The sequence below is a fragment of the Hirundo rustica genome, chromosome 6, assembly GCF_015227805.2.
Source record: "Hirundo rustica isolate bHirRus1 chromosome 6, bHirRus1.pri.v3, whole genome shotgun sequence".
Taxonomy (NCBI): domain Eukaryota; kingdom Metazoa; phylum Chordata; class Aves; order Passeriformes; family Hirundinidae; genus Hirundo; species Hirundo rustica.
In genome coordinates this window covers 44,681,962-44,704,729 of record NC_053455.1, presented here as the reverse complement: position 1 = coordinate 44,704,729, position 22,768 = coordinate 44,681,962, and the positions used below count along the sequence as shown (strand labels likewise).

Below are 22,768 nucleotides of genomic sequence, written 5' to 3'. Positions count from 1 at the left end.
TAAGCCTACTATTCACATCAGGAAAAGAGATAGACTTAAAAATTAGGAGTTAAGAAGCTTTGAACCGTATGAGACATTTTCCTACTTTTGTTCTGCGTAATCGGAGCTGAACTGCAAGAGTTTTCTGAGCACTTCAGAAAACAGTAATCATTTCACAGGGTTATGAAGCCACCACTGTTGTGAAGGCAAATTTCTTTGATGAGGGTTCATATGAGAAAACGTGAGAAAGGTGCATTTACCTCATTTCCAAATCACTGAATGGGACTCTGAGCATCTAGGAATCCTGTATGAAAGAACTTTACTACTGTAGAAATGTGATGATTTACAGGTTTTAGAAAGGCTACAGAGTGGCAAATTGTAGCTGCATGAGAAAGTGAATATTGTAACTAACACAACCCCAGAGGAATATATTTGGCAAAAACGCCCCTTTCCTCATGAGCGTTCTTTTGTGGTTTGCCATTATATACGCAAAACAAAAAACATCAAATGCAAAATGTTCTTTATTCTTACGAAACATCAGTATCACGGACTGATACAATTATCACCTATTCTGACATCATCATCAGAATACCACACAAAGTTGTTTTTTGCAAAAATCAGGCAGTTTAAATAAAGGATTAAAGGCCACAATAGATGGCAACTAGATTTCAAGACCAACTGGATTATCATATGGAGAAGTATTTTTATTACTACAACCACAGGGAAGAAAAGTTAAGAGAATTACAGTCTGCTTTCCCTTCAGGTCAGCTGCACCTCTCAAGTCTTGAACACACTTCAGAGATAGCTTATGTTTAAGTGAAGCAGCCTGTCCAAAGTCACTCTCTGGTCCAAAAATAGCATTTTCATACAAGTTCTTACTGCAATCCACATACACTCAGAAGCTGTGGAATTGCTGCAAAGTATTTGCCACTGGCAAACAAGCACCTAATAATAAAAAAACATATCAATAAACGTATTACAAGCAACCTGCAGTTACTTAGTGATAATCATTATTTCACAATAACCAAGGTCCCCCTAAGGGTTAAAGGTACAGAGCTATGTACAAGAGGGAAGGGCAGACATGCCTAAGGGTACACAAAATGCTGACCTTGTCATCCCCAGGAAAAGGGGGAAGTGGCGTCTGCCATCTCTGGCATCTGCCATCTCCACTTGCCCTGGTTCTTTGGACCCACCCTGGACTTGATTCAGTGTTTTTACCAGTGGCCTAGTAGGAATTAATTAAAACATTTTTTCCCCCACTTCCATAATAGTTTTATTTTAGGTTGAAGAGTTAATTCACCTTATGGAAGCTGCAAAAGAAGTGCCAGATGATGGAAGGGGAAGTGGTGGGAATGCATGGCCCCTAGCAGAAAACAGGGTCAGCTGGCACTTAGCCTGTCTCAGTTCACCCTTGGGACTGAGGTCTCAACACTCAATTAGAAAGTTGGTCAGTCTTACACTGATGCCACCAGAGGGCCATTCCAGAAGATTCTGAAAGAAGACACCAAGTGTCATAATTATGTGAGACTGTATTTTAATAAGCAGTTTGATTAGATCTACCTTGTGGGGGCTAAGCAGAGGTCATAAAAAGCTGCTATTCAAAGTGAAGGAATTTAAAGAGGTAATACCCAGAGCAGTCCCTCAGTAACAGCTACAAAATACGTGCTATAAAATCTTCTCATTATAATCACAATTGGGAAAATTTAAAAATACATATGCTACAAGCTTAATTAAAAACAAACAAACAAACAAACAGAAAACCCCTCATAAACATGAACATGGTATGAAGGAATCAACAGTCCAAACAATGTTTTAAACTTTATTTTTTTTAAATAAGGGGTTGTCCTTTTTTTTTTTTCCCAAAGAATAAAAGCTACACTACCTTTCAAAAATGGAGACTTATTTCAAGTTAAATGATGTAGCATTAGAGCAGGATCAACAAATGTAGGTTGTTGAAATATGAATTTTTAAGGCACAAAACCAAAATGTGACAGTAGTTCTCCAAAATTTTTCAAAGTATTTTTGCATCTGAATTTTCATTCCTCCTACTGTGGCATTTGGCAGGACTTGTAAATTGCAATGATTGTTCAGTATTTGGGGTTTCTTTAACTCTCCTTTTCTTCTTGGGTGCGTTTAACAGTTAAAAGTTCCTGCTGACATTTGTCAATTCAACTGAGGATCAGCACCCCCTTCTGGCTTCAATAGTGTGGGGTGAAAGCTGGAACTCCTATCATCATGTAAGAAACCTGTACAGAAGAAACAAAGCAAAAGCAAAAATATTCTAAATACTTGTCATAATAAGTAGGCAAAGGAATATTAATGCCACTGTAGTAGCCCAACGTATCCAGCTGCAGGGGCTGAGGAGGAATTTTGGAATGGCTCTCATGGGCCATGAGGTAGCCCTGTGCACGTGTGTCAGCCAGCATGTTTTCATCACTGTAGGCAGTGGCAGCACCCTGAATACCTGCCAAGGCAGAGGCTCACTGACAGCAAACCTCCTGTCCCACCTCCTCTGGGGTGGGCATAAAGGCTGAGGAGCCAAGTCCCTGTCTGTTCTGGGCTCATGTTGCCTAGCACGAATTTGTCATTAATCTATCCTATTTAATTACACAACTGCTTTAGTCAAGAAATTCTTTTATAATCTCAGTACTGGTACCTTTAAACCTGTACTTTCCAACTCTGAAATGTTATGCTACCACTGCGTTTTGCCATACCAAGCTGTACATTACTTATGTGAGAACTGTTTCGGGTATCCTTCATGTAAAGTACACCATGATCATGTTATCTATGCACTTTAGCTTCAAAAATTTCTTATGAAAACTTCCAACTGATCATTGCTACAGTAGAAAACAAAGTCAATATGATTTCCTGCATGAGGTAAACAGGTGGCACTAATCAGTGAAACTCAAACCAGCCAAGTCTGCTGAAGGAAAAAACCAAACCCCCTAAAACTCCCAACCAACCCACCATATAAGTAATATCATTGAGATGGTCTGAAATCAAACCTGATCCTGCAAGCAGAACAAATGTGCGTGTTCAGACATCTCTGTACAGATCAGCTCACTAGGCTCTGGCCTTTTTAGTCCATTGGCTTTTCTGGAAATGCTTGATATTATTTTGTCTTAAAAAAGCAATCACACTCCATGGTGTACATTGGTACTAAATATGCAATAGACATATCTAGCTATTAATACATGTATGTTTTTGTTACATTGTGTGGAAAAGGAGCACTATTTCAGGCATAGAAACAACTGCAATGGTAATGGAGCATACTGGAGGAAGAAGAGCAATACTGAAGTTTCCTGAGTGGGAAAGCAGACTGAAGTGATGGTGTCATCTGTAGTGTCTCCCTCCAAAGAGATCATCCTTACAGATAAATTCACACCTGAATATAAATGTTGTTGACATTTACAAGATCCCATTTTCTCCCACTGGATGTTTTGAAGGATCTAGCCCATGCTGCTTCATCTGCACTGCGATATCAAACAAGTAGTCATAACATTCACACCTAAAATAAATAGGGAAAAATGCAATGTAAGTAAAGCTCAAGTCTTACCATGTTTTATGAAAATCAGTATTTTCCTTCCTTAAGATTTTATCACCAATGTGACAGTCTGACTGGACAGCTCTATTATTGTTTATTTCCAGTGCTGTGGAATGGAAAGTGTCGTTTTGCTACATAATATTGATTTGGTGCATTTCCATCAGCAGACAAGTTAAATTCCAAAAATGGGACTAGGGAGGCCTACACAAATAGTATTGGCAGATGTCATATAAAAGCAGAGATTACCTGCATGTTTCATATGAGGAGGGACTTGTTTACTTGTCTGAAAGGAAAATGTTGGCAACCCTATCAGCCAGCATTGATAGGAAAGGAAAACCAAGCAATGGAATAATGAATGAATCCATTCCCAAAAGCTCCCTATACATGCAGTGAGGTCTTAATATTCTGAATCACTGTCCATGGACCGGAAATTTACAGAGCATTAAGTTCACTAAGATCTTGAGGCAAGAGATAGCGTATTCCTGAATTGTACTCACATCGTTTTGGCTTTTTCCCATGTCTCTCCCCATACATAAACACCATGACGTCTGACCAAGACAGCACAAGAGTCTGGGTATTTTTCCATTGCATGTGCCATTCTCTCCTTGAGATCCTTCTCTTCTGGTGTATTCTCAATAATAGGAACCACCAGGGTATCATCATATCTGTAAAAAAAAGCCATGTTCATGTACTTAAAAAAACCCCTGTGCTTGGATGTATGAAGCTTTTCCCTAGGAAAGGGGTTTTCCTCTCAGTGTGTAAAATGTTAAATTCCCAGCACTAGATTTTCTGCTCTTCTCTTGTGAGTCATGCTGTAGCATCAGAATTCTCAGGAACATCTCTCACTCCCGAACACATATTACACTGGCAATACCTGAGCTACACTTGCGGCACAAAAAGAAAATAACACGTTAATCTATTAGGTGTAGCTGTTTATTCCCATATCACTTTGTAGTTGCGTCCCTTTACAACTTTTTCAAACTTTTCATCCTGTACTGGCATCATCTACAAGCTTTACCTCAGAATAAATTATTTAAAAGAATCATATCACAAAGAAGGAAATGAAGCTGTTTGCTGGAGAGCAGAAAAATTAATTTAGGTAGTCCAGAAAGCCCCTGGAAGATTGTCCTGCTAAGGCATATAAATACAAGGTAGAGTCAACACATGAAAAATAAATTTTCTGTGATGGAGTCATTGGTGGGCTACAAGTGATCTTAAGAGAGCCTGAGAATCCCAGTTCCAAAGACAAGATGATGCACGTTACTCAGTGGAACTTGCCTAAGAGTTTCTTCTGAAGGAGGACTGGGATATTTGGCATTGCTTGAACCTTAATTAACACTAGCAGAAACTTGTTTAAATAGTTTTAATAAGTCCCCAGTTCAGGTTCAGATTTATCATTGAGATCACATAGATATTTCATAAAGGGATGCTAGCAGTACTTTCTTTTGTAAAACACAGAAAGCAAGCAATGGTAAAAAAAACACCAACAGCTTGTATTTTAAATCACATATTCAGAAGATAAAGTCTCATCCCTTATGGTTCTCAATGCTGATGCTTTCTCAAGGAAGGCTATAAAACAGTGAATTAAGAAAGCAAGGTTTGAAGATTTACTTTGACTCTTATAAATTCTGATAATGAAAATTACACTTGGAGTGTTTGCTATTAATGAGGACAAATGAGTTAATGGATTGTCTTCCTAGGTTCTGCTTTCTGCTTGAGCTTGGAAGCTGCTATAAATACCATAACTGATTCCTAACCAGGACCATAAGCTTTCTATCAAGAACTAATAGCTCAAAAATGTCCAGAAGACTCTGAATGGGCTAAATATGTGGGATATCTTTTTCTGTTGAAATATAAGCAGCCTACACTTTGTCAAACCTTGATGTAAAATACCTTGTGACAGTCTGACTTTCAAAGCTGTTTACTACTGATCTAATTCTCCTTCTATGGTAATCAAAGGTAAACCTAGTCTGGGATCACTGGAATTATATTTAGGCCAACATATACTTCTGATTATTCTATCTGTAGCATTTTCCTGGACAGCTTCCAGAAAAGATTTATGTAACTAGAAACAACATATAATCCCTTTTTTGAAAAGTCACATTTTGTATTTTGAATCCAAGGTCTCATTTTTCTTTTGAATTCAGTGGGGAGACTTGTGTGAGGGAAGTTGGTGGAATCAGTCTAGTATGGATGAATATGTGCTTATGAGCTATGAAACCTGGAGCTTTGATTTCTTGAGTGTTTCTAGTAAATTAATAAAACGACATAGGAAACTTGGAGGTATGGAACCCAGTAAATACAATCCGTTTAGGAGTGCTTGAGAGTTCAAAATGCATAATGAAAAAATTGTCGTGGATTTTTTTAAAAAACAGAGTTGTCATACAATTCAGTACGAGGGCTTGTATTTTACCGCATTAAAAATGCACATGCTAATGGTGACAAGAAGGTAAAGTTGGCAAGTCAATCAAAATGGAATAAAATATGCCTGGGCGTAAAATCACATATGGCTTGCTCCCTTGCCAAAGGGCAATAGTTAGATACAAAAATTAACATCAAAAAGTGGAAAGAATTCAGCATTTCAATTTCTCATCTCCTTGTCACATGTTATATAAATGTTGTTTGCAGATCCCAATTCAACACTCTGTGGGTGGAGACCTCAAAACAAGCCATCACACATAATTTGGAATAACTCAGCACTTACCTCAGAGCTCATCCTTGAAAAGTAATAACATTATCTTTAATGAGCTGTTTATTCTGAATTTTCTTTCAAACTCTGTCAAGTAAATCTGAAATCCTCTACTCTCTTAACATGCCCTAAACTAGCACAGGCAGTGATATGTGAAGTCCACACAAATGTAGTTTGCACATGCTATCAATCCAACCTGGTGTTGGCTGGCTCCAGTTTCAGCTGAATGTTGCACAGATGTGGCAACATCTCAGGACGCAGCTCTTTATTTGGCTTCTTCCTGTAGCTCTACAGACCACAGCAGCCTTGGCATTACAAGATTTTATCTCAGATCTCTTCCACAGGCTTCAGATCTTACAGAAAGCCAGTGGTGACTCATTCATTCCAGAGGTCTTTCTACTTCTTCTTCCCAATACTTTATATTACACACTTTCAAGTATGTAACTCAAATGACTTGTATTTATATTGCTGAAAACAAATGATCAAATGTCATGCCTCTTTTCCTAAATATAGGGAAGTACCTGTAATAGCCTCCTGAAGTACATTTCTGGATTCCTTTTATCATCTCCTGATGGGTAATAGAGAACTCACTCCCTGGGTAAAGAAGAGTAGCCATAACAGCAGCCTTGGAATGTGTATGGATCACTGCGCCTGCCCCTAAGAACAGAAAAAGAAAATTTAGAATTAATTTTAAAATATGTCTGTAAAGAAAATTTTATTCACATACTTGATTAATTTCCTTTGATTAGGCATCTTAGCAAAAGATGATCTACTCTATGAGGGGAAAAAATATACAGAGATCTAAATGAATGTATGAGGCAATTGCTCACATATAAGGGATAATTATGGATTGCCTTAGGACAATTGTGTTAACTTTGACTTAGTGACAAATTTCATGAGAGACACTACTTGTATAAATTCAAGCAGAAACATCACTTGTACATTTCTTTACATTCTGTAATGACTGAGACACCATTAATTTTATCAGAGTTCTGAGGTTATAAAGAATTCCCAAACTTATTTGTGAAATGAATGTTTAAAGCCTTTTATTTTCTTCTTCTGTTTTCTTCAATTATCTGCTGATTCTTTGAAAAAACATTCATCGTTATCTTACTGTGTCATGATGGAAAGATAAATAGACAATAATTATAATCTACTTATAAAGATGCAATGTTGCTATTCATTGAGTACACATGTAAGCTGCTTGGGCAGGAAGATCAGAAGAGACTCCCTAAATCCTTTCTAAAATAATTTAAATTTTACACAACATAAAAAGCTCTCCATTACTGTCTACCTGCAAAAGAAAAGTTTCATACCATTTTCACCTATTCCTAATTTATAACTGTTAATCTCAGCCAATGGATACAAAAGGATTTAAACTGTAATAGCTGAATTGGCAAAACCACTGATATAAGTCTGCTGTAATCCCGGGCTTCCCCTGCAACCTACCAATATTCCGCACTAAAAATCAGTGCTGAAAACATGATCACAGGCATAGCTACAAGAGATTGCAAGTAATACTGACAGGATGTTACTATGGATTATATCCCACTGTATATAACCTTTGTAAATCAATTTATTTAATAGTTTCATGTTTACTTCACTGTAACTTCTGTGTAAAAGGAATATGGTACCGAATAGCAATTTTGTGGATGTACATTTACAGTGTTTCAGTCACTGGTGAACTGCAAACATTGCTGCATACCTCTCATAGTGTAGGCATTCATAAAAAGAGGTGTGCACTGGCTTTTCTTTAGTTTCTTGTGCAGTGGAGGAGCACTGATGTCCTGTTCATTTATGTCACAAACAAACATATCTTCTGGCTATAAGAAAGAAGAAATTATTTTGATCTGTGGTAGTTTTGTTTGATATTTGACCTCAAATTGTTTTGTTTTCCCTCTAGGGAAACAAATATATACAAACCTTGTATTTAATACAGAATGTGGTTTTAACTTTGTAAAAGTGCTGTAATGCTCCCCATTTATTCCAGCTTCTAATAGTACTTACCGATATTGTGTGATGGAAACTAATATTAGGCATTCTTTTTCCTCAGACTGATGCTATGCAGATATTTGTACAACTACCATTTTCTCAGAAAGGAGATAGTGTAGCTCAGTAATAACAGTAGATCAAAAGGAAAAGTAGTAACTGATTCAAAATAAGAAACATAGATGTACTTTTCCTTCCCTACTTAAAAGAACCAACAAAGAACATGAGTTAAATTTAAAAATAATACATTTAACTTGTAGAACTATTTATTTTTAAACTTTGCTTTTAGTAGCTTTACATGAATATTACCTTTGCATCAATTAGCTATTCATAATAGTACAAAGAATTGTTCAGGACAGTAATAAAATTTTAATGTTATTGTAAAAATCAGCAGAAAACACAAGTGCAGGAAATTTCCTCACTGACTGTGCTTAATCCTCTTGCTACTGTGAGCACAGAACAGACCATCGTGGTTATCTTACATACCTTTGCCTGCCTTACTTCTCCACAGCCCCAGCAAACACTGCCATGGGACCCCAAGTTTCTATCAGTGAAGAAACTCCTTTCACTCCTCACTGTATTTATCCTCAGATTTATGAGATGACAAATCCTTTCCATGTATTACTCTATTCTGGGGGAGTTCCCGCTGTCATAAAATAGTTATCGTTTACTGTTCTCCCCTCCTCTTATATTTTGGGGTTTTTTGGAAAGCAGACAGATAGACAAGGTCACCTTTTGAAGGGGAGAGCCCAGTTATTTACAGAGAATATCAAGACAAATATTTGCAGTCATTCAAATAAAAACAAACAGCGATGAGGTGTTAATGTCTTTTTAGGTGGGAAACTTGAAACTGTAGCCAGACAGGTACAGCCAAGCAAGCCTGACAAAGAATAAAGCTGGACTGGAGTAATGCTCCACTATCACACTGCTTTGTGTTAATTTAAAGCAAGGAGAACATCAGGACTAATCTACTGGCCACTGAAACATATACTGGCTTGCTATGATAGTGGAGAAATCATCAGTTGTTTCAGTAATGTAGTCAACAGTATAACAAGTTTGTAACTTCACATAAGGAAAAATGAATCTGTAAACAAAAGCATTTTCATCCATCTCAAGATGAGCTCTGAGGTAAAAGTACAGTCTAACACACCTGTATTCTTTCCTTTTGGACTCCTGAAGGAGCGATGTAGATTTCATCCCTAGGAAAAGTTGCACATGAGAAAAGTCAGTAAACGCAGTTGAGTAAGATTGTTGCATTGTACAGGCATTCAAGCTCTTGAGCCACTGAAAAGGAAATAGCAAATCTGGACACTCACAATTTAAAAACTTTCTTGCTCTTTCCATACATTGACAGGTAGATTGCTTTCAAAATAGAACCAAATCATACAAGGGCAAACAAAATCTCTAACTTGCAGGGGTACAAAATCCTGCTTTCAACTTAACAGATATCTGAAACACATTGAAGAAATGCAGCCTTATTTTTCCAACAAAAAAAGGTCTCTCCCTACAGTAACTCAAAACTCAAATTCCTGAAATTCAGAATAAAAATTAAATGAGAGATTGCAAGCAGATACTGATCTGTGATGAGGCAGGTGACAAAACCATTACATAATAATCCATGAGCTATCTATAAACAGTAATAATTATATGTAACATTCAGCACTGTAAATACTTTATTTTTTAACTGTGCAGGTTAGGTTTCTAGCACAGTTCCATGTTTATTTGTGTTGATAAAGAGATAGCACTAATTCAGTGCAATTAAATGACTGAAATTTAAATAGAAGTGCATCACTTCTTGCAAGGACTACATGAACTAAAAACTGTAAAAACTGATTGAAACTAAAATTATTTCAAGATGGTACTGCATTATTTTCATTATTAGCACAAAACCCCCAACTAGATTCTGTCTCTGAATTGCAATCACCATTTGGCTTCAGCAGTCACGTACTAAATTCAGGAGCACAGAGACATCTAGTGAATAATTAGTCAAGTTACAGACACATTTCCTAAGGACCGTGGGATGTTTGTATTTCTGGACAAGAGTATTGGAGCTGGCAAAGGGTCTGAAGCACAAGTCTCGTGAGGAGCAGCTGAGGGAGCTGGGTGTGTTTAGTCTGGAGAAAAGGAGGCTGAGGGAAAACTTCCTTGTTCCCTCAAACTGCCTGAAAGAAGGGTGTAGCAAGGTGAGGCTGGCGTCTTCTCGCAGGTAACCAGTGACAGGACAAGAGCAAATTATGTGAATTTGCATCAGGGGAGGTTTAAATTGGATATTAGGAGAAATGTCTTTACTGAAAGAGTTACCAAACATTGGAATGGGCTTCCCAGGAAAGAAGTTGGCTCACCATGTCTGAAATTTTTAATAGACATTTAGGCACGGTGTTTAGGAATGTTATTTAGTGGAGAACTTAGCAGTGGTAGATTTATGGTTGGACACTTGATGATATTAAGGATTTTTACCAACCTGAACCATTCTGTGATTTTAATTCTTCCAAAAATAAAACTCTTAATATGATGAACTACTCACAGTGTTAAAATGTCTGTGAAGCACAGAAAAATGTGGCTTTATCATATTTGTAATTTTTGACATTTGTGAATTAACACTGCCGGCATTGCATTGAGTCTTGATGCATTTGCATGAGAAAGAAGAGAAATCAAGTGGTAAATTCAATTTTTTATGAAAGGCACACAATTTTTCTCAAACCAGTTTTTTTAAATTATTTTTTAGACTTAACCAGAAAGAGAAAATCTGATGACAAAATAAAGTCTTCAAATACAAGATACCTCGCAAAGGATTCTACATCCATTTTTAATATGCTATGCCAAGTCCAAATTGGCATTCTTTTTTCTTGATATGAACAGCACAGTAAGGCTGATTAAGATTACCTGATGAAAACAGTTGTTATATTTGAATCAAATTTCAACTGTTATTTTATATTTTCCTTTCTAAAAATGCCAAGTAAACAAGCTGTAGAACTACCGAGGAAAACTGTATTACTCTATTAGTGCATTCTCTGATGCCATTTGTCTTGCCACAACCAACAGGAGTTGCTCAGATTGATAAAGAAAGTAGGCTACATTTAGCTACTGATGACAAAATTAGTGCTAGAAAGATCTTCCCACAGACAACTTTAGAAACAAGAATTTACCCTCTTTTCATTCATCTCATTATTATTACTGTTGTTGCTTTGCTTGCAAAATGAAGCAGGGAGATGAAATGATCTGCACAATGTCTAAAGAGCATAAGGATGAGCATTTAAGGTATTTTATTCACATATATATTTATAAAACATATTTGAATAGCAATGGCTGTTTGAGCATGCATGCATGTGTATACCAGAAAAACGACAGGTCAGATACTTTCCAGATCATGTCACAACCTTGTGACTGGGTACAGAATTGCAGGCACTGTGCAAGGCTTTTTGCAGCATGAGAACTTATCTTTTTTTCCAGTGGCCACTGAGAGGAGCTCTCTTTCCACTAAAAGGATTGGGGATTATGAACAGGTGGGAGACAAGCAAATTAAAACTCAAAGTGTGCCTCTTCTGTACGAGATACAGACCAAAAAATTGTTGCTGTTACCCGTTGTGCTTTAATTGTATGCAAAGTATTTGTCTCCTTAGAAATCACCTCAGCAGAACAGTAATTTCCTTCTTAGAGGAAATATCTGGCCTGCAAAATGTCTAGGGTGAGACTGATCTATTTTAACCACAGGCATTTGAAAGCCGGGTGCCTGATGTAACCCACTCTAAATTCCATAGTCAATGAAATCAAAAAGGGGGAACAAATTGTTCTTCAAAGACAATTCAGCTACCTTAACCAAAGGTAAGAAAAGGACGGGATAAGGTCACTCTGTGAAGCTGTCTCTCTCCACTGAAGGGTCTGCAATGATTAATTCAGATTATTCACCTCCCTCCTCTATGGTTAAATTTGGCATACTGTTCATTTCCCCCCTCTAACTTCTTGCTCACTCTTGACTTGCAAACATTTCTCATGGAACTGAAATGCTCTCACCAACTACTAAACACAGCCAGCCTGTCTCTCACCACCACATTATTTCTCTTTATTTCTTTTTTTTCTCTTTCATCATTACTTACCCATGTTTCAAGCTGATTCCTCCACCAGTTCCCGTTACCCAGCCTAAACCATAAAACAGTCTACAAAGCTCTGGGATAAGATTCCTTGGATGTAACCCATCCTAAAAAGAAATTAAATAAATAAATGCAAAACCATCAGAAACACCTCAAGCCTAAGAATTCGAGCTGTCAGACTGAGTTTAAAGGATTAGTACTTTCATACTGCAGCAAAATGGTCTAATTTATGCTAATGAACTTCAATTACAAAATAATTGCGTGTTTACACAATGCCCTTTATGCTCTGCCAGGGCCATCACAAACAAACAAAACCTCCAAATAAAGTGCATGTCTGACTAACCTTCACAGGAAAGGTCTCATCTAAAATTTATGGCCCATAGATATTACACCAGCAGGGTTATGTAATGGACTACTGCACAAAAAAAAGGGAAAATAAATGTAACTAACATTATCCATTTTTAAAAGCTTGACTGATAGTTTTCCTATCAGTTTTTCTGAAGGTTTATTTGCTTGATTTACAAATTTCAGGAGAACAGACTTTATTAGTCAATTAGCAGTCAAAGATACCACAGAAAATACATGCAAATTATTTTATGAACTTTACATTGCTACATTTTTAGAACACAAAGTTACCTTACAGGCAGCTTAGTCAGAAGGCAAAGTGCATTATTTTAATATTTCTTTAGAAGGAAAAAAAAATCTTTTTTCCATATTCCATTGTTTATTACATTAAAATCCATATGTATATATTAACCAAAGGTATCTCTGGTATCAGAAGTAAGAGTTCTGCCTAAATTACCACAGTAAAACAGCTGCTTTTGTGGTGGCCCATTTTATAGGATTCATTTTTTTACTGCAGTAACTAGAAGCTTTAAAAGTTTTTCTTAAATGACAAATGATTAGCTGCTTTACTGCTTACATTGGCCATTAGGCCCATCAAATAACATTTCCAACAAAAATGTTTTGTTTAGCAGCAAGAATCCACACTAGGGGGGAGTATTCTGTGAACACCCACGGAATAGAGAGAACCAAAGCAAAAGCAGCACACAGCAAAAATGGTAGGCAGGTGGTCACTTGGTGCCAAAACCTTTGCTGAAATGTTTAGAAAAATGCTTCCAAGTGGTGCCGGACTTGCAGAACTAAGGGTGGGGAGGCAGCATGGAACAGGAACATGAGGCAGCACTTCTGAGACAGGAGACTGGGAAGGTGAATTACTGGAGATGGCAGCCTGGAACACGTTTGACAACATTTGGAATCTCCTGCTCTAATCTCATCTTTACAACCTCCAATGGCAGTGAGTCACAAGATTTGTTCCCTCTCACCAAAGATCATGCAGAAGATGGTCTTCCCTTTCACCTCTGTGACAATGTATTACAACTCAATCTGCTGGTCTTTTTTCTTTTTTTTTTCCTTTGTTTTGTTTATGATGAACTAGATTCATTCCCTCTTTCCTGACAGAGAGGAAAGCTTTCCTATCTAGGCTGCTGATACCTCTCATCTCCCTGCGGTCAGTTCATGTTGGTTTTGAAGCTTGGGCTGGTGTCTCCACCAGTGTCACACACAAACTGGAGAGGTGTTCTGAGCTTTGCCCAGGCGGTGCTTCCACACGCTCAGTGTTTACTGTGTTTGATGGAGCACAGCACTGCCAGCTCATGTTCTGCTTGTGATGATATATAAAACCCCAATCAAAGACCAATTAAAAAAAAAAACCAAAAAACCACACACACACAAAAAAAAAAAAAAAAAAACCAAAACAAAAAAAAAAAAAAAAAAAAAAAAAAAAAAAAACACCAAAAGAAACCAAATCACAAAACAAACCCAAACAACCCCAATTATCATAAAAAGAGCCATGAGTCCTGTAGATGCAGCCAGACTGACAGCTGGCAACATCCTGGAAACTATACTAAATTTTTGTACCACGTTTATATAGGAACACGGAATAGCTAGGGTTGAGGAGACCTTTGGAGACACGCCAGTGCAATCCCCCTGCCAAGGCAGGGTCATCTAGAGCAGGGGACACAGGAGAGCCTCCAGCTGGGTTCGAAATGTTTCCGGAGAGGGAGACTCCACGGCTCCCTTGGGCGGTCTATTCCAGTGCTCCGCCAACCTCAGCATAAAGAAGTTTATCCCGTGTTGAGGTGGAACTTGTGGTTTAGCTTATGAACACTGCTCCTAGAATGCTGGTTCTCGCTGGCTGAATTTAGTCCCGGCCGCCAGGGCACACTGCCAGCTCATAGTCAACTTGCCATCCACCGACTCCCAGGACCTCTCTACTAATTAGCGACTGCGAAGCTGCTAGCTGATTACCAAGGTTCAAGAACAGCCTCATCCCCGCGGTCGCGGGGAGCTCTCGGAGCGGTGGCTCGACCCCGCCGCCCCCCGGCCTCCATTACCTGCACCGCGTCCCCGCCGGCGGCCGCCATGGCGCGGCCAGCGCGGGGTCCTCGCCCGGGGGCCTCTTTGGGGCCCGCGCGGGCGCCTGCGGAGCGCTGGGCATCCCCCGGCCGTGGGCACCGACCCGAGCCCCGGCGGGCGGGATGGGGAGGGCACCGGGGGTCGGCAGTGACAAGAGGAGATGCGGGTGCGCGCCGGGGACGAACAGCCGGGCTGGCCGCGGGTGTCCCCGCGGTTGCGCTTGCCCGCGCCTGGGGTGATCGAGGCGGCCATTCCCACGGCAGGTGCCGCGGTAGGGGCAGGCGGGGCACGGGGGGCTCTCTGCAGGCGCCCCCCCGGCGCTGGGGGCGTGCCGGGTTATTTCTGCTCAGGCGGGCTGCGGGCAGCCCCGGCGCCGTCGGGGGGTGGGGGCAAGATGGCGGCGTCCCTGTGGCTGAGCGGCGGCGGGGAGCGGGTGCTGCGGCTGCTGCGGGCCGGGCGCTCGGCGCTGGGCGCGGGGCTCTCCCTGCCCGCCCGGGCAGGATGGAGGCACCTGCACGGCACCCGGGAGCTGCTGGGTGAGTGGCGGGCGGGTGCCGTGCTCTACGTGTGTCTGCGGGGACCTGCGGCGGAGAGAGGGTTGAAAGCGGTCAGCTGCGGTGGGTTGACCCTGGCTGGATGTCGGGCACTCGGCAAAGCACCTCTACCCTCCGCAACTGGGCAGGGGAGAGAAAATATAGCAGAAGGATCACGTATTGAGATAAGGACACGAAGAGACCACTACTCGATTCCTGTCACGGGCAGAGCAGACTCGATTTGGGGATATTAATGGAGCTTATTGCCAATCAAAATCAGAGCAGGATAACGCGAAGGGGAAAACAAGCCAAACCCAAACCACATTTCCTTCACCCTGCTCTACCGCCTTCCTTCCAGCTGCGCAGGGAGCTGGGAATGAGGGTTACGGTCAGTTCGTGCCGTGTAGTTAATGCCGCTGCTCGGGGAGAGCAGCCGGAGTCCTTGCCCCGCTCCAGCGTGGGCTCCCTCCCACGGGACACGGTCCTCCGTGAACTTCCTCAGCGCGAATCCTTCCCGCGGGTTGCAGTCCTTCGTGGTCTGCGGGAGAAGTCGAGCTGTGCCCGGTGTTGGCGGTGGGGAGGCGAGCGGCGCCCTCGGTTTGCGGGCAGGAGCTGAGCGGGGACCCGTGCGGAGGGGGGGAGCCTCTGCACCCGGCGCTGCTGGCCTGGGCTCGGGAGGGACGGGGTGCGCCTGGCGGTGGGTACGGGCTGGTGGGAGAAAGCTCGGAGAGAGATGCGAGAGTTGTTAGAGGTCTAGAAAGCGAGAAATTGAAATCTAGAGAGGACAAAACGTTAAGCCTTCAAACACGGAAATATTTTGTTGTGAATAAGGAAAAAGTTCTCACCATTGAAAACAGAAATTTCATTGTGTTTCCTAAGTGGAAGTATAGATAAGCACTGAAAAAGAAAGATTTTTACTTGATTATTTTGGTCTGTGTTTGGCAATTCTACCACATTTCTGTCATCTTACTCTCCTGGTAATGTTTCAAGTAACTGGAAAAGGGTGTGATGTATCTTTTATGGGGTTTTTTTTTGCTTGTTTGTTTATTAATTGCATGCCTAGCATCCTTTCTTACATAGAAGTCAAGGTGTGAGGTTGTAACAACACCCTTTCAAGATGTACTTTTCAGGAGTTTGTTGGCAGATCATTTACCCTTCCATGTTTTCCTCTAAGAGATGTGGGAGGAGCTACAGATCCTGAAATGAAATGCAATCTTTCCCTACTTACTCTGCAAGTTACAACTTGTAAAACATTAAAGCAATGACCAGGTGCATTGTTATGGGGTCCTGGTGTTTTGCTGAGCATGAAATACCCAAACTAAACACTAAACAGTGTTTAAGAGCACTTACAAAAAAGTGAGCTTTCATTAACCTTGTGTCATAAAACTCAGTTGTAGTTCAGAGACAGTTTAAGCATTATGATTTAGACCTCAACATTCCCTTCTTTCCAGCCCTGGTTGTCTTTGCTGCTTTGCAGTATGAAAATCTTTTCCTTTGTAAAACCTGCTGTGTGTAATACAGGGAAGTCTATCCCTTCCTTGAAATAAATGTGTTCTGTTTCCGAATTTTATTAGAAAAAGCTGTCTTCTTTCTACATATAATAGTATGCAAATATGATATAATGCAGGATAAGCTACTCCTAAATTTGTCTTATTATTTAACTCCTTGTCATGGGTTAGTTTGGTTTTTTAGTTATAGAGGAATGTAGAATGATTCTCCGGGTCAGGACCTGGGAATTGCTTTAGAAAGGACAGGGACCTATCAGAGAGTTAGTTGGAATATTGGCATCTGTTCTGACCACTGAAAATTGTTATCTGCGACTTTGGGAAGTACCATATAAAAGCCCTTGATTTCCTGTAGGTAGGTCCTTTTCCTTCTTTCCTTTGGCCACAGAGAGACAGGTAACATCGAGCTGGGCCTGCTGCTCCCCACTTTTTGGGGGAGCTGGCCTGAGGCCTGGCCGGATTCCATCAGCTCCCGGGTGAAGGGGGGGAAGGAGAGGTTGCTGTTTTATAACAGCTACTTTCTTCAGACTTCTCTGGAGCAGGGAGAAATCTCTGCTGGGCCCCTGATAAGAGCTATGGGCACCATTTAGGCTGAGGCCACCCCAATTTACACCGAGGGGTGGGCTGAGAAGGCATTTATGATCCTGCCTGGTTTTTTTGTGATTCCGGACTGCCTGAGTGCTCTGATCTCTGATGTTTCTGTGAGTTCTTCCTCCCTCACCAGAGCGGCCTTGAACATTTAACACCACCACCTACAGAGAGAGAGATAAGGACTCCGAGCAGATTTAACCTTTTCCTAGCGACATGAAGCTTCCAGAGCTTGGCCCTTCTCTGAGAGAGAAAAGAACAGGACAGAGTGAACATAAAGAAGAAACAGCATGAAGTCAGTAGAGTGAGAGTGAAAAGACTACTGGGACAGAGGGTTGAAGAGTTGGTTGTTCCATTCTTACTTGAGCCCATGGAAATGAACTCTATATTTAGATCATTCCTTTAAATCATGGGAAAGATATGCATTTGAGGAGATGGTTGTTTAAATTTGTGTGTGGATTTGAGCAAAGGTATTTGTGATGGACTAAGTAATATTAATCCTAAAAGATGCTGAAACAGAGATAGAGGTGAGAAGCTCTCTGTGCCAGTGAAGAAGTGAGAAGATATCTCTGTACCTTGAGGTGAAGAATCCTTTGCTTTGGAGTTATTCATCTTTAAAAGGTGACACCTCAGTATGCAAAAGTCTAAGACCCATGACCCATAAGCAGCTTGGGAAACTGCTCCTGGGAGGGTCACAAAGGCAGGTTTCTCCAGGCAGTTGTTTTTGTGACAGTTTAAAACCCACAAGAGAACTGTTCTAAGTTGTCAGTGGGATCCGTGACTCTAAAAGACTCTTGCCCTAAAGAATTGATGAAAGACTATTGTCAGATGGTGAAACTGACTGAAAATTACAAGTTTTGTCTCTTTATGTTGTTTTGTAGGAAAGTGAACAGTTTGTAAGGGGAGGGAAGAGTGTTCTTGGAGTTTCATTCTGTTTTGTTTTAGTTTTTTTCCGAACTTTCTTTTTCCATTCTTTTAGTGTGTGTTAATAAAACTATTTGTTAATTTTAAAGTTGAGCCTGCTTTGTTTTTCTCCTAGTCTCTCTCCCACAGAAAAGGAGTGAGTACTAAGACCAGAATTTAGTGAACGTGAAACCACTACACTCCTTAAATAACTCTTGTCTACAGTCCTCCCAGACAATCTATTGTGGTTTTTTATGTTGAGAGTGCTTAATATATAGCTGGATTTAGATTACTAAATTTGGACATGTAAATTACTAACATCTTTTAATTCCTTAAATTACCAGCTTTCCACCAGCTTTTCAAGGTGGTATATATTTTGGTGACACCATTTTTCTTAACTGTATTGTTGCTTCTAAAATTAAAGGTGAGAAGTCATAACTTCTCTGGTAAAATACAGCTCATTTGGAGGTAAAATTCAGTCTTGGTTCCTAGTTTGACAGTGTAAATTTAAATTTTATTTTAGCATTACTTTTATTTCTCTGCTTTTCTGTTTCTGAAAAAGCCACTATTTGAATTATTGGTTCATGTGGATCTAGTTTTTCATGTCACATGGATTTTTTGTTTCTTTTTATGCATCTGTCCTTGTTTGTGATGCTGGTAGAGAAAAACTTGTTTTGCATACTTTAAAAGAATTAATTCAGAATGGAATTCCTAGTTTGTTGGTCGCAGAGAAAGAGGAAAAAGAGAAAGTAGAAAGAACAGAATGACCTCTTTATGTTAGAGTGTGTCAATTTTTCTTTGGTTTGAATGTTTCATAATCTTATCATTGGTGTTAAGTTGCGGTATGTTTTTCAATTTTCTGCTGACTACAGGGCGTGTGTAGGAAGTTATGAAATATATTTCTGGTGGGACATGTTAAATAAGCATTGAATCCCTTCATGGAGAGCGAAGGCAGCAGAAATGTTCCCAGGTTCAGCTTGGTGGTTAAAACTTGTCACCAAGAGCCAATTCTCTTGGATATACAGAGACACACTGTCTTTAAGGCTGATTTTTGTGTGTGTGTGGTCATTTGAAAGACTGTTGTTGTGGCTGGAGTTCTTGCGTATCTCATGCTGAACTTCTCTGAGCGTGGGCCTCTCTGGGTATAAGTCCTGTCTTCTACTTTGTATCCAGTTTGATTCATTTATTTGTCCATTTCATAGCTACTTGCTGCTGGAGTTCCTCTTCCAACTTGATGAAGGACCAGAATGGATTGTATGTTTTGTGGTAGTTGCTGATAACATTGAAGGGAAAATGTTACAGTGGCACAAATTTGTTGCTCAGTTTTGTATTTGTGCCAAAGTCTGAAGCATGCTCTGGAAAATGGATCTTTATGGAAGAGAAATGTGAACCACCATGTTTAAATTTTTCTTCCTCATTAAAACTGTGGATTATTTTCACTTTTTAAAGTGAGGTCTTCTGACTAGTTCTCAATAATCCTAGATATTTGTGGGATATGACTTCAAAATAATGTTTTGATGGTTAAAGTCAGACTTGTCAAATTAGACTAATGAAACTGAGAACCCTTCTTTGCATCCTATAATGTATCATATAATGTATAATGTTTTCTAGTTGCTGTTATTGAGAAATTATTTTTGAGTAAATATGTATAGTATAAGACAATTGTTAACTCTTACTTTAATTTGTCAATCATACTTCAAATATTACAAAATTTTATTTGGTAAATGAACAGAGATGAGCATTCACATACATAACATAGTTAATTTTTCTGTATATTAGACCTAGATGAGAAGTTGCAAGAAACTTTTTAAAGAAAGTGCATGGAGGTAATTCAGATGGGAATTGAGAGTGTTACAAAGAACATTGTCTGGATATATTTCTAAACATGACAGTCATGAGTAATATTAAACTGAAGCTACCATGGAAAGACTGAGACCAGAAAATATGTATTTGCTCATGCAGTCTTCTGGGAACGTCAACCGCACACTTGAGCTTGTTTCCACAAAACTCAAATGTTTTGGGTAGCATGATCCTGATTGTGTTGCTGTCTTGGGGGCTTTAGGGAATAACTCACTTTCTGCTGTTGTTGCATTTAAAATGTCAGGATCATTGATGGCTCCTCAGGTCATTAGATATTTGCTACAATTTTCCATTTCACATTTAAAAAAAATTACAGAGTGGTTTGGCTTGGAGGGGACCTTTAAAGGTCATCTAGTCCATTCCCTCAGCAATGAGCAGGGACATCTTCAAATAGACCAGGTTGCTCTGAGCCCCATCCAACCTGACCTTGAACGCTCCCAGTGTTGGGGCATCCACCACCGCTCTGGGCAGCTCATTCCTGTGTTTCATCTCTGTCGTAAAAATCTTCCTTACACCCAGACTAAATCCTCCCTCTTTCAATTCAAACCATTGCCCCTTGTTCCACTGCTACTAGCCCAGTTAGGAAGTCTGTCCCCATCTCTCTTAAAAGCCCCCTTTAGTAACTACTGAAAGGCTGCAGTGAGGTCTCCCTGGAGCCTTCTGTTCTCCAGACTGAGCAACCCCAACCCTCTTGATGTTTCTTCATACAAGAGGTGCTTCCTCCCTCATAATTTTCGTGGCTGTTCTCTGGACCCCCTCTAACACAAATGGATGTCTTTCCTATGCTGAGAATTCAGGAGCTGGATGCATTTCTCCAGGTGAGATCTCTCCAGGGCAGAGTAGAGAGGCAGAATCACTGCCCTTGACCTGTTGGCCTCACTGATTTTTATGTATCCCAGGCTCTGTTTGCCTTCTGGTCTGTGAGCCACAACCTGCCACATGACAGCTTTTCATCTGCCAGTACCTCTAAGAGACTCATCACCAGTGCCCATGGGGGAATTGACATGATGACCACTACCCTCGATCCAACCCATTCCTCACCCATCAAATTCTTATTTCATCAATTTACAGAGAACAATGTTGTAAGTCCAGAGGGGTGACGTCTATAGCCCTTTGTGCACTGCTGTAGTCATTCTGTCATATAAAGCCTCTGGGTCGGTCAGGCAGGACTTGCCCTTGGTGAAGGTGTTCTGGCTGTCCTGAATCACCTCCCTGTCCCCCATGTGCCTTAGCACACTTCTGGGGGGGGAAAAAAAAAAAAAAAAAAAAAAAAAAAAAAAAAAAAAAGAGGCAAAGAAAAAAGCTAGAAGAATTTTGAGCTGAAAATCAGATAATGAGAAGAAAAACTGAAAAGTTATTAGTTTCTTAGTGTTTCTGTTTAGCTGTTTCTGACTACTCCAAGCAATACAGCAACTGGGAGAAATGTGTTGTTTCCTATTGAAAGATAATCCTTAATTCTGGGTATTAGAGAAAAGGAAATATGAAATGGAAATAAATCTTGCCATTGTATACAATGTACTTCTGTGTGTCTATTTCTGTTCTTCAGCTGAACACAAATTCAGACATAATAGTTCAAGAAAGAGCCTAAGAAAGCAGCTACTGGAAAGCTGCTTTTACAAAACTGATCTAAAAAGTTGGTTTTTTTTCAGCCTCATAACTATTTAAAAGTTCAGAATCTCTCATACTAATGTCAGAATACTCCTTTGGTATAGAGAATCAGAGACAAGAGGTGTAATTTGCTGTGAAGCTGAGGACTGTGCTGTATCCTGAGCTCTGTCCTCAGAAGAATCCCACTGACATGGCACACAATTGCTGTTACACAGTGCTGCTTCTGTCTATGGGTTTACTGAGCCAAGACGAAATCACTGAAACTTGAAATCAAGCAATTTCTGCAAAATAGATATAGTTTTCTAGTAAAAAGGATAAATCAACATTTAAAAAGTTTATCAGCGAGAGAAGTAGAGCATCAGTGTCTAGAATACTAGGATCACGAAGGCTTTATTAACTTAAAAGATTCTTTAATCTGGAAAAAATTCTGCAGCCTGAGTCCAGGAGGAGATGGACAACAGGAGAAAGGAGGGTGTAGTGCCTTTGGTGGATTTCGAGATGATAAACAAAACTTTGGGTCTAGGAATTCAGGGTTTGGGAATTTCCATTTCTCTTGTAATGTGCCTTTTTTTCTTTGAGCTCTTTGGTGGGCATGCTTGTAAGTAAGCTTTAAAAAAGAGAGCATCATAATGAATCTTTTGTTCAATTATCTTTCAGATTCATGCACTTTTAGTTTCATTTGTGTTAAGCAGTTAACTGAGAAAAAAGTTACACTGAAAAAAGTACTCAGTTGAGATAACCATGTGCTTGTTTTGCAGGTACACCTGGTATTAAAGTTCTTATGCCTGCACTTTCTCCGACAATGGAAGAAGGAAACATTGTGAAATGGTTAAAAAAGGAAGGTAAGATAGCTTTTCCTGTGGTCACGTTTTCTGTAATTTTTCAGCTATGTAAATCTATTCTGTAAAAATACCATAATTCTTCCTGGTTATAGGTCAGTATTTTGAAGCAGAATGTTTGGTGTATGGATGCTGTCATCATGAACTATACCTCCTTTGAAATAGTTCATTCTTCAAATGTGTTTTGCTTAATTGTCTTCCAAAAGGTTGCATTGATCATATTTG

General features: G+C 39.9%; 2 protein-coding genes across 2 annotated transcripts in view; one reads left to right on the top strand and one right to left on the bottom strand.

Moving 5' to 3' along the window:
- Positions 1-488: 488 nt before the first annotated feature.
- Positions 489-14,789, bottom strand: APIP (APAF1 interacting protein). The gene is given in 9 exon segments (XM_040066528.2): positions 489-2,225; positions 3,365-3,487; positions 4,021-4,188; positions 6,734-6,869; positions 7,918-8,035; positions 9,352-9,400; positions 12,296-12,396; positions 14,686-14,759; positions 14,762-14,789. Coding segments are annotated over 8 exon segments (774 nt in total). The 3' UTR covers positions 489-2,225; positions 3,365-3,387.
- Positions 14,790-15,101: 312 nt separating this feature from the next.
- The window catches only part of PDHX (pyruvate dehydrogenase complex component X), a 33,452-nt gene continuing 25,785 nt past the window's right edge, over positions 15,102-22,768 (top strand). Inside the window, exons 1-2 of the mRNA XM_040066527.2 lie at positions 15,102-15,243; positions 22,463-22,546. Of these exons, the coding sequence (XP_039922461.1) occupies positions 15,102-15,243; positions 22,463-22,546 (226 nt within the window). The remainder of the gene's footprint in view (positions 15,244-22,462; positions 22,547-22,768) is intronic.